At 37.5% G+C, this 15,706-nt stretch overlaps 1 protein-coding gene across 2 annotated transcripts; it reads right to left on the reverse strand.

Annotated features, from left to right (window-relative positions):
• Positions 1-5,344: 5,344 nt before the first annotated feature.
• On the reverse strand, positions 5,345-7,223 carry Vmn1r83 (vomeronasal 1 receptor 83). Of its 2 annotated transcripts, XM_017322006.1 has the most exons (2): positions 6,317-7,223; positions 5,345-5,361 (listed from the first exon to the last, which is right to left on the reverse strand). In XM_017322006.1, exons 1-2 carry the CDS (start codon positions 7,221-7,223, stop codon positions 5,345-5,347), a joined length of 924 nt encoding a protein of 307 aa, XP_017177495.1. The 2 variants fall into 2 exon arrangements, with proteins under 2 accessions (XP_017177495.1, NP_598970.1); NM_134209.1 differs by lacking the exon at positions 5,345-5,361 and having other exon boundaries at positions 6,303-7,223.
• Between the last annotated feature and the right edge of the window lie 8,483 nt (positions 7,224-15,706).

Consider the following 15,706-nt stretch of genomic DNA (forward strand, 5'->3'; position numbering starts at 1 on the left):
AGACACATTGAAACTAACAGAAGTTATGAAACAAATGGATTTAACAGATATATCTACAGAATATTTTATCCTAAAACATAAAGATATACCTTCTTCTCAGCACTTCATGGTACCTTCTCCAAAACTGACCATATAATTGGTCACAAAACAGGCCTCAACAGAAACAAAAATATTGAAATTATGCCATGCATCCAATCAGATCACTATGGACTGAGGATAATCTTCAATAACAACATAAATAATAGAAAGAAAACATGCACGTGGAAGCTGAACAACACTCTACTCAATGATACCTTGTTCAAGGAAGAAATAAAGAAAGAAATTAAAAGACTTTTTAGAGTTGAATGAAAATTTTGCCACAACATGACCCAACTTATGGGACACAATGAAAGCAGTCCTAAGAGGAAAATGCATAGCCCTAAGTACCTCCAAAAAGAAACTAGAGAGAGCATACACTAGCAGCCTGAGAGCACACCTAGAAGCTCTAGAACTAAAGAAAGCAAATTCACCAAGAGGAGTAGACAGCAGGAAATAATCAATCTCAGGGCTGAAATCAACCAAGTGGAAACAAAAAGAACTATTCAAAGAATCAACCAAACCAGGAGCTAGTTCTTTGAGAAAATCAACAAGATAGATAAACCCTTAGCCAGACTAACTAGAGGGCACAGGGACAGTATCCTAATTAACAATATCAGAAATGAGAAAGTAGACATAACAACAGATCCTGAGGAAATCCAAAACATCATCAGACCCTATTACAAAAGGCTATACTCAACAAAACTGGAAAAGCTGGATGAAATGGACAACTTCCTAGATAGACACCAGGTACCAAAGTAAAATTAGGACCAGATTAATGATCTTAACAGTCCCATTTACCCTAAGAAAATAGAAGCACTCATTAATAGTCTCCCAGCCAAAAAAAAAAAAAAAAAAAAAAAACCCAGGACCAGATGGGTTTAGTGCAGAGTTCTATCAGACCTTCAAAGAAGACCTAATTCCAACTCTCCTCAAACTCTTTCACAAAATAGAAACAAAAGATACTCTACCCATTTCATTCTATGAAGCCACAATTACTTTGATAACTAAACCGGACAAAGATCCAACAAAGAAAGAGAACTTTACACCAATTTCCCTTATGAATAACGATGCAAAAACACTCAATAAAATTCGCTCCAACTGAATCCAAGAACACATCAAAAGGATCATCCATCATGACCAAGTAGGCTTCATCCCAGGGATGCAAGGACGGTTTAATGTATGAAAATCCATCAACATGATTCACTATATAAACAAACTCAAAGACAAAAACCACATGATCATCTCGTTAGTGTGGAGAAAGCATTTGACAAAATCCAACACTCCTTTATGATAAAAGTCATGGAAAAATCAGGAATTCAAGGCCCATACATAAACATAATAAAAGCAATATACAGCAAACCAGTAGCCAACATCAAAGTAAATGGAGAGAAGCTGGAAGCAATCCCACTAAAATCAGGCATGAGACAAGGCTGCCCACTTTCTCCCTACCTATTCAATATAGTACTTCAAGTCCTACCCAGAGCAATTCGACAACAAAAGGAGATCCAGGGGATACAAATTGGAAAGGAAGAAGTGAAAATATCACTATTTGCAGATGATATGATAGCATATATAAGTGACCCTAAAAATTCCACCAGAGAACTCCTAAACCTGATAAACAAGTTCAGCACAGAAGCTGGATATAAAATTAACTCAAACAAATCAGTGGCCTTTCTCTACACAAAAGATAAACAGAATGAGAAAGAAATTAGGGAAACAACACCCTTCACAATAGTCACAAATAATATTAAATACCTTGGTGTGACTCTAACTAAGGAAGTGAAAGATCTATATGACAAGAACTTCAAGTCTCTGAAGAGAGAAATTGAGGAAGATATCAGAAGATGGAAAGATCTCCCATGCTCATGGATTGTCAGGATTAATACAGATTAACAATCTAAACAGTCCCATATCCCCTAAAGAAATAAGAGCAGTCATGAATAGTCTTTCAACCAAAAAGATCCCAGGACCAGATGGGTTTAGTGCAGAGTTATATCAGACCTTCTAAGAAGACCTAATTCCAACTCTCCTCAAACTATTCCACAAAATAGAAACAGAAGGTACTCTACCCAATTCGTTCTATGAAGTCACAATTACTCTTATACCTAAACCACATAAAGACCCAACAAAGAAAGAGAACTTCAGACCAATTTCCTTTATTAATATCGATGCAAAAATACTCAATAAAATTATCTCAAACCAAATCCAAGAACACATCAAAATTATCATCCTTCATGGTCAAGTAGGCTTCATTCCAGGGATGCAGGAATTGTTTAATATTCTGAAATCCATCAACGTAATTCACTATATAAACAAACTCAAAAACAAAAACCACATGATCATCTCATTAGATGCTGAGAAAGCATTTGACAAAATCTAACACCTATTCATGATAAAAGTCATGGAAAGATCAGGAATTCAAGACCCATTGCTTAATTATACAGCAAACCAGTAGCCAACATCACACTAAATGGTGAGAAACTTGAAGCAATCCCATTAAAATCAGGGACTAGACAAAGCTACCCACTCTCTCCCTATCTATTCAATAAAGAACTGGCTAACTTTCACCGTGTAGCACTGTTCTAATTACACTACTGGTGAAGCAGATTAATAATTAGTCATACCCAGCAATGACAGTGTCTACTGTAACATGCCTATGGGTATAATCGTGATATTAATACCAGTAACTTTCTGATTGGGCTTAAGTCTTGCTCTAAAAGGTGAATTCATGCCTAGATGAGTTTTATGGTTATAGAGAACCTATTACCTTTACTCTAATAAGTAGACATAGTATTAAACTAAGTCCTATTAACTTGCTATAGATTAATGCATCTCTCAGTTCTCTTCAGACAAGGGTCTACTTGCAGTAGATGGTGACTAACTCAAATACCAGGTGAAGAGAAAAAGAGAATATATAATAATGATTTTCCCAAAACAGGATGTTTCTGTCACTTCCCTTTCCCCAAAAATATTCAGGAATCGTTGCAGAAAAGAGGGGGGAAGAGTGTTAGATCTAGAGGTGGTGGATGAGTGTAAGGAAAGGGGGTTTTCTGTACACAGCAGGGCAGCTGTACATGTGAACTCACAGTGGCTGTTATAGCATGCACAAATTCTGTATGAGTCCAAACCAGACTAAATCTCATCAAGTCTCTCAAGGGCTAGGCACATCTTCTCTCACTGAGGCCAGACCAAGCAGTCCTCTGCTATTTATGTGTCAGGGGCCTCTGACCAGCTTGTATATGCTGTCTGGTTGGTGGTTCAGTGTCTGAGAGATCTCAGGGGCCCATATTAGTTGAGACTGCTGATCTTATGGTGTCACCCTCCTCCTCAGCTTCTTTCAGCCATTCCCTGATTCAGTCACAGGGGTCCCTGACTTCAATCTAATGGTTGTGTGTGAGTGTATTCTTCTATCTCAGTCAGTTGTTTGTTGGGCCTTGTTGTTACAGCCATGCTAGACTACTGTCTGTAAGCACACCATAGCACCATTAATAGTGTCAGACCTTTGGATCCTCTCTTTGAGATGGATCCCAATTTGAGCCTGTCACTGGACCTCCTTTGTCCCTGCAGTTCTTTTAGACCAGAACAATTCTTTGTCTGAGTTTTTGACTGTGGGATGGCAGCCCCATCCCTCCAAAGATGCTCTGTCTTTCTACTGGAGGTAGACTCTACAAGTTATACAGACAAAAATAAGCAAAAGTGTCCTGCTTTGTGATAGACAAATGGAAATAAAACTAAAGATGAGATATCTGAATGAAATAAACTTAAAAGTGTATACAGGTCATATAAAAAGATTCAAATCAAGTAGGGTACACTAGATAGGAGAGAAAAGGGGTAGAAGGAAATGGGGGTAACATTATTATTAGACTACTTCCTGCTGATTAGGGACATCTAGTTCCTTGGGGTACGTTTGATTGTCACTGTCAGGCTAGTTTCTTTTTTGTTGTTTCTTCTTTGTGCTTGACTACTTAACAAACCTCAACCAAATGCAACCACCAATAACCAACAATCAACCAACAACCCTCCATGCTCCTCAGGGCCCTAGCATTTATATACCTCCTGAAAAGTCCCCAGAATCCCAAACACTATACAATGCCAGAAACTATGGAATGCTCCTTGCTAGAGTATACAATGGACCATACTTTGCTGCTGTGGACAATCTGAGGCAGCCCCATGTCATACACCTGGGATTATGCCGCAGACGTTCTGAATCCCTGTGTCTGCGTGGAATGGGGTCTCTCGACACGGGTGGGCAAAGCGTGGATGAATGACAGACAGACACACACGCAGGAGAGTTTGTGTGGAATCTGAATGTAATGTTACAACTCGAGCATCAGACTTTTTATGCAGAGGACAATAAGGAAGTTGGGTGACATATTCACAGGGTACAATTGAGGTAACCGGAATCTTACATAAAACAGAGGAATGCAAACACAAAAGGTCTAACGGGAACCACCCAGGATAGAATACATTGATAACAGCTGGGATCAACAAGGGCTCCACCTAAAATTCACTAATCTTAGAAGCCAGGGTCAAGGGCTTCGCGTCCTTGCCATAGTTCCTATTTTAGTCTCTTGTATAGTCCACCTTCCCCTTAGACCATTGTAAATACGTGTGTATGGGTGTAACTCTGCTATAGTATCTATTCTGGTTTCTCCTTTGGTCTGAAACTTCCTTCTTCCTAAGCGATGGTAAATTCCTGTGTAAGGGAGTGACTTAGCTTTTACAATCTTGCTGAATTCTAAACCCTTGATCTTGGTCAAGGGCGCCCTTGGACTGTTGGAACACTGGCGGAAGGCTTTAGCCATGTCAGAGCACTTATAATAGGAAAATACTGAAAGAGAGCACGTGGATCCATACTCTAGACTAGCGCGGTAATGGAACTCGGGAATGAAAAATTAATGTATGGGTAGAGAACACTAGACTCCAGGAGGAGAGCTTCCTTGAAACTCTTTTGCCTCATGAGTGACTTTTAAGCCTTTCGGCTTGTCCAGTTGACTCGACCGGAGAACGTAGCAGGATTAAAGGACAACATGTTCTTATAATATTTCAACGTCTTTTAAAGAAACCAAAATTCTCACTACAAGTGGCACTAAAGTCAGATTGTGAATGTCTCTCCACCAAGTTCCATGTGTTACATGCTGCAGTCCCCTTGGAGATGACAGCTTTTAGAAGATCAGTGGCTAGTACTTGGGTTATTGCCATGTCTAGACTCTAGGAGATTGAAGGGCATATCTCTTCTTTGCAGAAAAAGAATGTTTTTCTTTAACTAAAAGTTATCATGAACTAAGTACATTAGTAATGCAGTTCCTGGGGAGAAAGGAAGAACCCAGAGGTATATTTTCCTGAAGATACAAATATATTCAAAGAATGATAATTTACACACAAAGTATTTTGATGAACCTTTTATGAAGTGGATATTATAGTACATGGCATGTAGGAGATAGAGTCATGGCAATAGTTGTTAGTAAAAGGAACCAAATATGTAATGGGAAGTCATAACAGGTTTTAATTACTTTATATTTTAAAGCATTCATTAATTGTACATAGTAATGGATTACATCATGATGCTTTCATGTCTGTACATTTTGTGACTGCATCATATTTATCCTCTATTATCTCATTTGTATACCCCTTCTTTTTTACTCTCCAGTTCTTTTCCTCTTCTCAGTAGATCATATTTTCCTCTGATATCTTTTTGTCCCTTGATTTTACATGAAAGAAAATGCAGTATTTTTTTCTGAAACTGACAATATTTTTAAGATGACCTCTGTCACATTCATTCTTCTGTAACATTTTCAGGCCAAATGCTATTTGAAGAATTGTAGTACCTATACATAAGAAGTAATAAACAACAATTTGGAGCTAGTGATCTGCCTAAGTGTGGAAATCAAGAAATCATTACTTGACTCTATAGACTTCAGATAAGGTCTGGTCCCCAGCTTTTTTTTCATGTTCTCCTATATTTTGTGTAATATCACATAATAACTTGTATATTGTGATGATTCTATGTATTTGAAATTTGCTCATTATTGGATAATAAATTCTGTAAAAAATATACTGTATGATAAAATACCTAGTGATCAAAATACATTAATAGGAGTCAGTTAAAAGATGATTGATATTTTCAAACTGCAGTTTTACTTAACTACATTTTACAAAAGAATATAATAACTATGGCAATGTATAATAAAGATGACCATGTATCAAGTAATATTTGGAGGGAGCTATCTCTTACCACAGCAGGGTAAAAACAGTTTGAAACTACACTTGATATTGCTGATGAGAACAAAGGGGCAAAATATGGGGAAGCATATTTCTAGAAATATAAATACACTTACTCCCCAAAGCACTGATCCCTCAGAGTAGGTTGTAAAGATTACACGAATAGAAGATATTGAGTAAGAGATGACAAATGTGCACACCAGGGTGAGAATAATTTGGGTGGCTTTGTCCTCAGGCAAGACTTTCAAAAGTTGTTGAGCACTGTGGATATGTTTGACTTGTCTCTTGTGTTTGTAAAGGATATTCACCATGGAAACACTTGAACATGTCATTAGACTTAGACACAGGCCATCACAGAAGCACAGTAAGAACATATACAGTGCAGTTGCAACATTGCTGGAAGTGAACCATGAGCAGTACCCATAACTCATCACGTTCGTCACATTTTTGCTAGAAATGGGGCCTATCACTTTTACTGGCGTCATAATGTTTAGAAGCAGGTGCACAAGCCAACTGACTAAGCAGGAGGGACCAACGTACTTCACGGCTCTGTGTTTAAGTATCATCAGCCTGGAGTTCCCGGAGCTGATTGTGATTGCTTGGAAGCAACTCAATAGGCACATGGCATACAGAGACATCCCCCTCACTATTCGGTAAATATACATTATCAGTTTACATCCAATATCATCTAGGAAATTTTTAAATCCCAAATCTGACAGTGTCTGTGGAATGCCTTTTGAGATAATAGACAAGCAGTTGGCAAATGTCAAGTGCTCTATAATCAGGTCTTTCGGTGTTAAATGTTTCCCAGTGAATATTAAAATGACATAATAAAATAGTATTGAGGAATTGCCAAGCATTCCCATGACAATCTGGGAGAAGAGTAATATTCCCACTACCAAGTTTGAAGATGTCATTTTCATGCCTATTGAAAAGGTAAATACATTTATTGTGGTTAAGAAATCCTGCTAATATATTAAGTATGCATTATTTTGTAAAGTTAGCTTGAATAAAATAGTCATCACTTATTTATATAGCACTAGTACTGAAGAATATTTCATTTTTTCTTTATAGAAGTAGGTATTTCTGTATTATTAAAATGAAAAATATTGGATATGCTTACTAAATTTTAAAGTTTTTCCTGGATATAATGGTGCACTCCTTAATACTAGGACTCAAGACTCAGAAGCAGACAGAACTATGATTCTAAGCTTAATCTGGTCTACAGAAACAGTTCCAGAACAGTCATAGCTATACACAAAGAATCATATTCTCAAAAAGTAAGTAAGTAAATAAATGAATAAATAAATAAATAAATAAATGCAAAAAGATTAATGTGTCTATTGCTTTTGACTAAACACCATAATTTGGGATCAATTTTCAAAGAAAGAATTTTTTAAATATGCCATTATTTCTGAAATTCACATGAAAAAGAATTCAAAATTTACCAAGACAAAAAAAACAGAAAATATTTGAAAATCATATTTATGATGAATAATTGAATATCAGAATATTTAAAGAATATCTTATTTTCAGATTTGTGTTCATTTGCAAGCTTTTAACTATGTGTGTGTGTTGAGAAGGTTGCATGTGAGTATGAGTGCCAGGAGAGACCAGAAGCAGTATACATTTTTAACCACAACTCATCTCTTTATCCTAAAAGGAATATTTAAAAGTAAAATTGAAAATACCTAAAATATAAAACAAGTGGGAAATGCATGCATGACTTGCATTAATTGCCTATAGACAATTCAGAAATGTCCATAATGTGTGTAAAATAAGGCTTAGCATCAGCAATAATTAAGGGACTACAGTGATGGGATGCAAAACACAGTTCCAAGGAGGAATCATCACATCTAATATAAACAGGTGTTGAAAAATCACATAAATAAAGGCAGAAGTGCTGAGCCTATGGAGAAATAAGAACCCTAATGCAGAGGTATAGGAAAGTAAAATATAGAAGTTATGCAAGTTAGTGGTTTTTTCTTCAACAAAATTGAAAAATAATTACCAAGTTCCAACTGTGGTGTTTCTGCATCTCTAATCATCTAGTCATCAACACTTGTTATTAATGAAAAATGCTGGAGAAGGATCTGGGGACATGAGAAGATAAGGAATGACATTGTAAATGACCAGTGTTGAGTAAGGAGAAAGAGGAATCTGCCTTTCTCTGCCATTGCCCTTTAGAGTTTCAGCAGTTCTCAGGAAGAATTTGCAAAGATACCATCACTTCTTTCTTGAATGTTTGATGTGACTAGGTGCTCAGACCTTCTGATCCTGAGTGAATTGATATCCATATGCAGACAAACTGTGTTGCCTCTTTATCTCCTCACCTTGCATAACAATTAATGTTAAATTATTCTAAACCGGAAATGCTAAAACTTTCAGAGGAACATTTTTTACTAATATAAGATGTAGAGAGGCAACAGAACTCAATTGCACAGGAAATGTACCAAGAGTCAATGTGTGGAACTACCTTAAAAATATTCTGCACATTAAAGAAAACTACCAGCCAAGTAGACATACAATCGACATAGCAAAAGAAAAATCATTGACTTTAGTATTTCAGCAAGGAGCTTAAAACCTAGGATGTACAAAGGAAAAGAAGATTAAACACTCCACAAACTTTTCAGTCAACATACAGGTTAATGAAATGGGCAAGGATTTCCTTAAGACTGAAGCACAAATGTGCACTAAATGTTTTGTTTTGTTTTGTTTTGTTTTGTTTTGTTTTGTTTTGTTTTGTTTTGTTTTGTTTTGTTTTGTTACTCAAGTATTCAACTTCTTTAGCTCTTGGGAAAATGCAAACTACAACTAGTTTGAGACTTCATCACATGCTTTAGAATGTACTTAATACATGTACTAAAGAAGTAAATACATACGTTCATAGCAGCCTTATTTATAATAGCCAGAAGCTGGAAAGAACCCAGATGCCCCTCAACAGAGGAATGGATACAGAAAATGTGGTACATCTACACAATGGAGTACTACTCAGCTATTAAAAAGAATGAATTTATGAAATTCCTAGCCAAATGGATGGACCTGGAGGGCATCATCCTGAGTGAGGTAACACATTCACAAAGGAACTCACAAAATATGTACTCACTGGTAAGTGGATATTAGCCCAAAACCTAGGATACCCAAGATATAAGATACAATTTCCTAAACACATGAAACTCAAGAAAAATGAAGACTGAAGTGTGGACACTATGCCCCTCCTTAGAAGTGGGAACAAAACACCCTGGAAAGGAGTTACAGAGACAAAGTTTGGAGCTGAGATGAAAGGATGGTCCATGTAGAGACTGCCATATCCAGGGATCCACCCCATAATCAGCATCCAAACGCTGACACCATTGCATTCACTAGCAAGATTTTATCGAAAGGACCCAGATATAGCTTTCTCTTGTGAGACTATGCCGGGGCCTAGCAAACACAGAAGTGGATGCTCACAGTCAGCTAATGGATGGATCACAGGGCTCCCAATGGAGGAGCTAGAGAAAGTACCCAAGGAGCTAAAGGGATCTGCAACCCTATAGGTGGGTCAACATTATGAACTAACCAGTACCCCGGAGTTCTTGACTCTAGCTGCATATGTATCAAAAGATGGCCTAGTCGGCCATCACTGGAAAGAGAGGCCCATTGGACACGCAAACTTTATATGCCCCAGTACAGGGTAACGCCAGGGCCAAAAAGGGGGAGTGGGTGGGTAGGGAGTGGGGGTGGGTGGGTATGGGGGACTTTTGGTATAGCATTGGAAATGTAAATGAGCTAAATACCTAATAAAAAATGGAAAAAATAAATAAATAAAGTCAGAGGAGTGAGATGGCTCCACCCCAGGGGTTCTCAACCTCCCTGATGCTGCAAAAAAAAAAAAAAAAAAAAAAAAAAAAAGAGTTCTCAAATAATTCAATTAGCATTACAATATAATATAGCTATATAATTTTTCCCATATACCTAAAGGATTCTGTGTCCTAACACAGAGATGCATCCATGTAAACTGCCGATTTATTCACAATAGCAAGGAAATTATGTCCATTCTAGGTGTACATAGGCAGATAATAGAAGAGCATTATCAATACACAGTGGAATTTTGTTCATGTCTAAAATGAAAATGAAATAGAATTTTCAGGAACTAGGTGGACTAGCAAAAAATTCAGCAAGGTGACACAGACTCAGAGGAAAAATATTTTCTTTCTCAAACAAAGGCATAGATGGCAATGTTCATATGTAGTAACTGTTGAGAAAAGGTGGATTAGGGCAAAAAAGAATCAAAAAAAATAAGGGGAAAACAGAGGTGTTGAAGAATCAAGGGGAGGTACTAGGACAGTGTGTCAATAAACTGAAATGGTTTATCAAGGATATGGAGAGAGGCAAGAGGGTGTCTGGAGAGTGAAGGAGAAAAGTAAAAAAACAGGCTCAAAAATTAATTTGTTTGAAAATGTCATAATGAAATGAAATAATATGTATGATAATTATAATTTTTAAAAGCGAAGCAAATTTTAAAAAAGATTATGGTTTCATAGCAAATTTTGCTATTTAATAATGACAGTTCTTATAATCAATGCGATGTTACAATCTTATGTTCAATACTTAAAATTGCCATGATCAATCCTGTCTTACTTCTCTTCTATAGGAATTTTATTATATTGGAAGTGCTGGGGATCAAACCCAAAGTGTAGTGAATGAAAGCTGAACACAGTTCTATTCTTTTTGTATAAATGTTCATCAGCATGTAAAGTTGTAGAAGAATGATATTTGTAATCCTTATTTCTTGGTGATACAGTGACTGTGTTGTCATTTTATGCATGGTGTGGGACCATGAAATGTAGTCTGTTTTCTGGTTGAACTAGGTTTAAACCCCAAAGACCCAGCAGGTATTCCTGAAAGGAACCGAAGGCGTTTGCCACGCTCCCAGACATGAGGCTTCTAATAGGAAGCCTCAGCTCTCCATAATTCTGTGGCCAGCAGTCGTGTAGAGCAATGCCCCAAGCCCCTCCACAGGTAGAGGACATGACTACAGATAACATAGCCTCAAGGCATATCTCCATTTTAATGAGGTATCTAAAGGCCTGAAGGACTTAGCCAATTAAGCCCTCCTTCCCAGACACTCCTCCCTGCAAAACCTCTGATAAAGGGAGGCATGGCTTCACTTATCACAACTCTCTGCCATGACAATAAGTACCTTAAAACAATGGACTGTCTCATCTCATCAGGACCTGCCATGGGGAACAAAGGAACAGGACTTCCTCTAAAGAGCCATGTCTAATCTCACACAGGAAGCCTGTCTGCATTCTCAGCCAGTCTCCACCAAACCAAGCTATGCTCCTGAACAAGCCAAAGACTCTCATCCTGTGTTCTCCACTCCCCTTTACCCTCTGGCCCCGGGCTAGAGCCAGCCCTGCAACCCCCCACTCCATTCTCAGCTCTTCCGCGGCACTTAGCAGTGTCTGCAGCGCTGAAAAGCTAGAACCTGGCATCCCAGGGACCCACGAGCCTGACTCCAGCAGTTCCGTGGGGACCACAGACTGTGCTTTCCCACCTCCAGAGCAGCCTGTCAGCAGCATGGGGGTGATATCCCACCTCACCCAGTATCCGGAGCCCTGGGCCGGACGCGGGACACCATTTTAACCCACAGCATGAAATCATCTGAGGAAAAAAGTATTGTCCGAGTCCCTGAAATTTTCTCTGAAGAACGTAGCATAAATGTATATTCCCCTTGTACTTTATACAGTTTATTTTAAATTGTAATCATTTTCCTCCTAAAAGCAATGTATTTGGTATGACCTATTTCTTCTTATAGTTTTTTTTTTCTGGTTTTCCGAGGCAGGGTTTCTCTGTGTAGCCCTGGCTGTCCTAGAACTCACTCTGTAGACCAGGCTAGCCTCAAACCCAGAAATCCACCTGCCTCTGCCTCCCAAGTGCTGGGATTAAAGGCGTGTGCCACCACTGCCCGTCGACCTATTTCTTATGCTTTATTGATTTTGTTTATATTATAAATACCTTTCTAAAAGTTCTTATGGTATAAATGTCCTATGATAGAAAATACTTTTTCATATGAAAGAGACATTGCTATTTCATTGACAAATTCCAATTCTTAGTATAATTTTAAAAAGAATTAAAATCTGTGCCTAGGAGAGGTACCTTCTTAGACTCTTCCACAACAGAGTCACTCAAAAACCATGAGAAATTCAATCATTCTACATGTCCATCAGCAACAAACTCATGAAGACAACATGATGAGTACGTACACACAATGGTAAAGCATTAATCCTTTGAAAAGAAGGTTGATACATACTACAACATAGATAACCACAGCAGACCTCCTATTAAGGGCTATGACCCATTATATTGCTGCATAATTGTTTCATGTAATTACAGTGATCAACAAAAATATATAGAAACTAAATTAATGAGACCAGCAAGACTTCTCAGTGGGTAAATGTGCTTTTACCTAGTCCGATAATTAAAGTTCTATCAGGGATCCCATGTTGGAAGGAGAGTCCAAGTTCACAAATCATGTTTTCTAACCTCCACACTGTATCCTGTTTAAGGTGGTCATTCCCTCCCTAACAATATATGATTTATGTAATGAAACTTTTTTAAAAGACACTAGAATGATGACTTATGGGGATGTAAGGAGAAAGTGATAGACATTTGACTCATGGCCACCTAGATTGAGGTTGTGATGGAATCTGGAAATAACCTGCAATACGTTCAGATCATTTTTCACATTACTGAACTAACTATATACTAAAAAAGTTTAACATGGTAAATGTTGTAGTTTGACATTAGTTCTAATCTATAATGTATGGAAATTATAGTTAGTATATGAAGTTCAGGTTATGCTGTATGATATAGAGCTACAGAAATGACAGTCAACTAAAGTCATAACTGACATGGGCTCTTAGTTTAGTGATATCAAATTTAGAGTCACAATGATGCTTGCATTTTGTCTATAAGGAAGAATTGGGAGAGTGTCAGATAGGTGTATAATGTGGTAGAGCTCTGGTTTTGTTGTTTTGGTTTTATGTATTAACAGAAATCTCTAACATCAAGCAGGTATATGATAGCTTCAGAAACTCTAGACAGTGGCCATGATGACAGGAACAGAGAAAGTCAAACATACCTGTGTCTATTCTCCAGAAGTATAAAGGGATATGTGGACAGACTTCATATGAGAAGACCACTGTATGTTTGTGTTCTTGCAGGTAACACATGAGCTAACCATATAACAAACAATTTTCAGTTATATTTAATAAAACATAGAAACAAAACCAGAAAAACATCATATTTCAGAATAGCTAAAGAACCAAGACATTAAATGTGCATTAAACATGCATTTACCCCTTACTTGTGATTCATTCAATTATCTCTCAATCTCAGTCTTCCATAAAACTTATTTTTTTCCTAGTAGAAAAAAACAATACTATCTAATAAAAATTTTAATTTGCTAGTATTAGTATTGTATTCTGCTCATTCTTATAATCTAACTACCTAGACACAAAAACAGAATGCATCACTTCCAGAAGTATAAAATAGGTGAGTGTGAGGATTGAAAACTATAAAGGTACTTTTGAATCACAGTATGTCTAGCCATTGCAAAGCTCTGGCTGTGACCCTTAGTGCCAGCAGTAAAGGAGCAATGAAGAATGCCATCAAATCTTCCTTTTAAAAGTAACATTTAGGAAAAGAGTCACAGAAAGAGATGGAGAGAGGTAGAAAGATACAGAGACAAGACAGAGATGAGGGACAGAGGCTAAGGGAAGAAAGGAGAGAAGAAAACGAGGTGTTATCTGTGATAAAGATTCAGTAGCAGCTTATCAGAGGAACAGGATTCACACAGTTTAGGGAGGATTAGAGACAGTCTACTCTGCCCTGCGTTGAAATATCTCAGTTTCATACAAAAACTCATTCAAGTTCCCACTCCTTAAATCAAGTTACTCTTGCCCACCTTGACTTCTTTCTTTCTTCCTTTACTCCTTCCTTTTCTTTCGACCTTTCAGCATATCTGTAGAAAGAAATTAATAATAAACATTTTAAGTACAACTAGTATTTGAAAAAGACATTTGGGAAAAAAATAAAATGTATCTGAGAACAGGAGTGTGGCTTCTCCAAGGAGTGTTTTTTAGATTCTTTAGGTCTTACTACATCTATGTTCTGGTCACTTTATCTTAGTGCTCAAAGATGTCATGATGGTGCATGCTGCAATGACAAGTGAGTCTCTGCTAAACAATGATGAGTTATTTTCCCTGACTTAAAGGCTCATGATTCCTCGGTATTCCATCCCAGAAGATTGGTGATTTTCAACTCAACTCTAAATTCATGACAGCATCTCCACAAGGGTGTGAAGTAACTTTTAAACACCTGGGACCTGAATTTCTGGAAGGAAATAAAACAAAACCAAAAAGTGCAAGTTACATCAGCAACTCCAAGGAAGCAATTAGGAATCACAATGGAAACATTTTTGTCATCCTTTAGAGAACAAAGGGTATGGCAGAGCGGCATGGAGAAGAAAAGTCATTGCTATCAAAATATAATCAAGTTGCATGGCCTTGCCTCTGGAGATCATTTCTCTATCGCCCAGCATCTGAGACAGTTTCAACACCTCAAAATTGTTTGGTCCCAAAGATACTCAGGATAATGGCTAATTGAGAAGCCAAATTAACTGCATTTTCTGACTGCCAGAATCTTACAGTATAGTAAATACCTCTTACAGAGTCCTGGCTTCTCTCTGCTTCTTGGCCCTAAACTTCTCTAGCTCATGAGCTTCATTTCCTTTCTTTGTTTATTTTTTCTATAAACACATTTTGGCCAGGTGCTCTTGGGCTCTTGGTTTTTCCCTTGTTCCTCCTTTTCTTGTTTCTTCTCTTGACAACATTGTTCTCTTGATTCCCTTGAACCTCTCTTCCATTATCTTGCTTATACCACCTATCTCTCCTTTCATGGCACAGTTCAGTCTACTAGTCTTGTCTGGTATACTACGTTCCTTCCCTGCTCTATACATTTCCAGATGCCTGAGTCTTATGTCCCTCATCTTTACAATAAAATCTTTTCCTCGTTGATACCTTGGAGAAATCATATCCACATTTTCATTCAAATTTTTCCATATTTTATGGGGTATGAGAAAAGAGAGAGGCCATGAATGGGTATACATTGTATCCTCCAGGTCAGTGACTTACCCATGTCCTGTGTGTCATACTTCATTGGCCTTCATGATGTACAGAATGCCATAGTATGCCTACAAAACAACTTATATTTACAGTTGGTGGGTAGATACTATTAGTGTGAGCCATGATAAAGAAGGCTACTGTAAAAAAAAGCTGTAATTGAATACAGCCGTATGTAGTAATGAATTCTAAGAGGACAGCTTTCATTAAATACCATTAATTATTGGGATTTGCCTTTC

This window comes from Mus musculus, chromosome 7, assembly GCF_000001635.26.
Source record: "Mus musculus strain C57BL/6J chromosome 7, GRCm38.p6 C57BL/6J".
NCBI classification, from domain to species: Eukaryota; Metazoa; Chordata; class Mammalia; order Rodentia; family Muridae; genus Mus; species Mus musculus.

Excerpts from the sequence above, each read along its gene's own strand:
- Vmn1r83 (XM_017322006.1), bottom strand. The coding sequence starts at position 7,223 with ATGAAAATGACATCTTCAAACTTGGTAGTGGGAATATTACTCTTCTCC.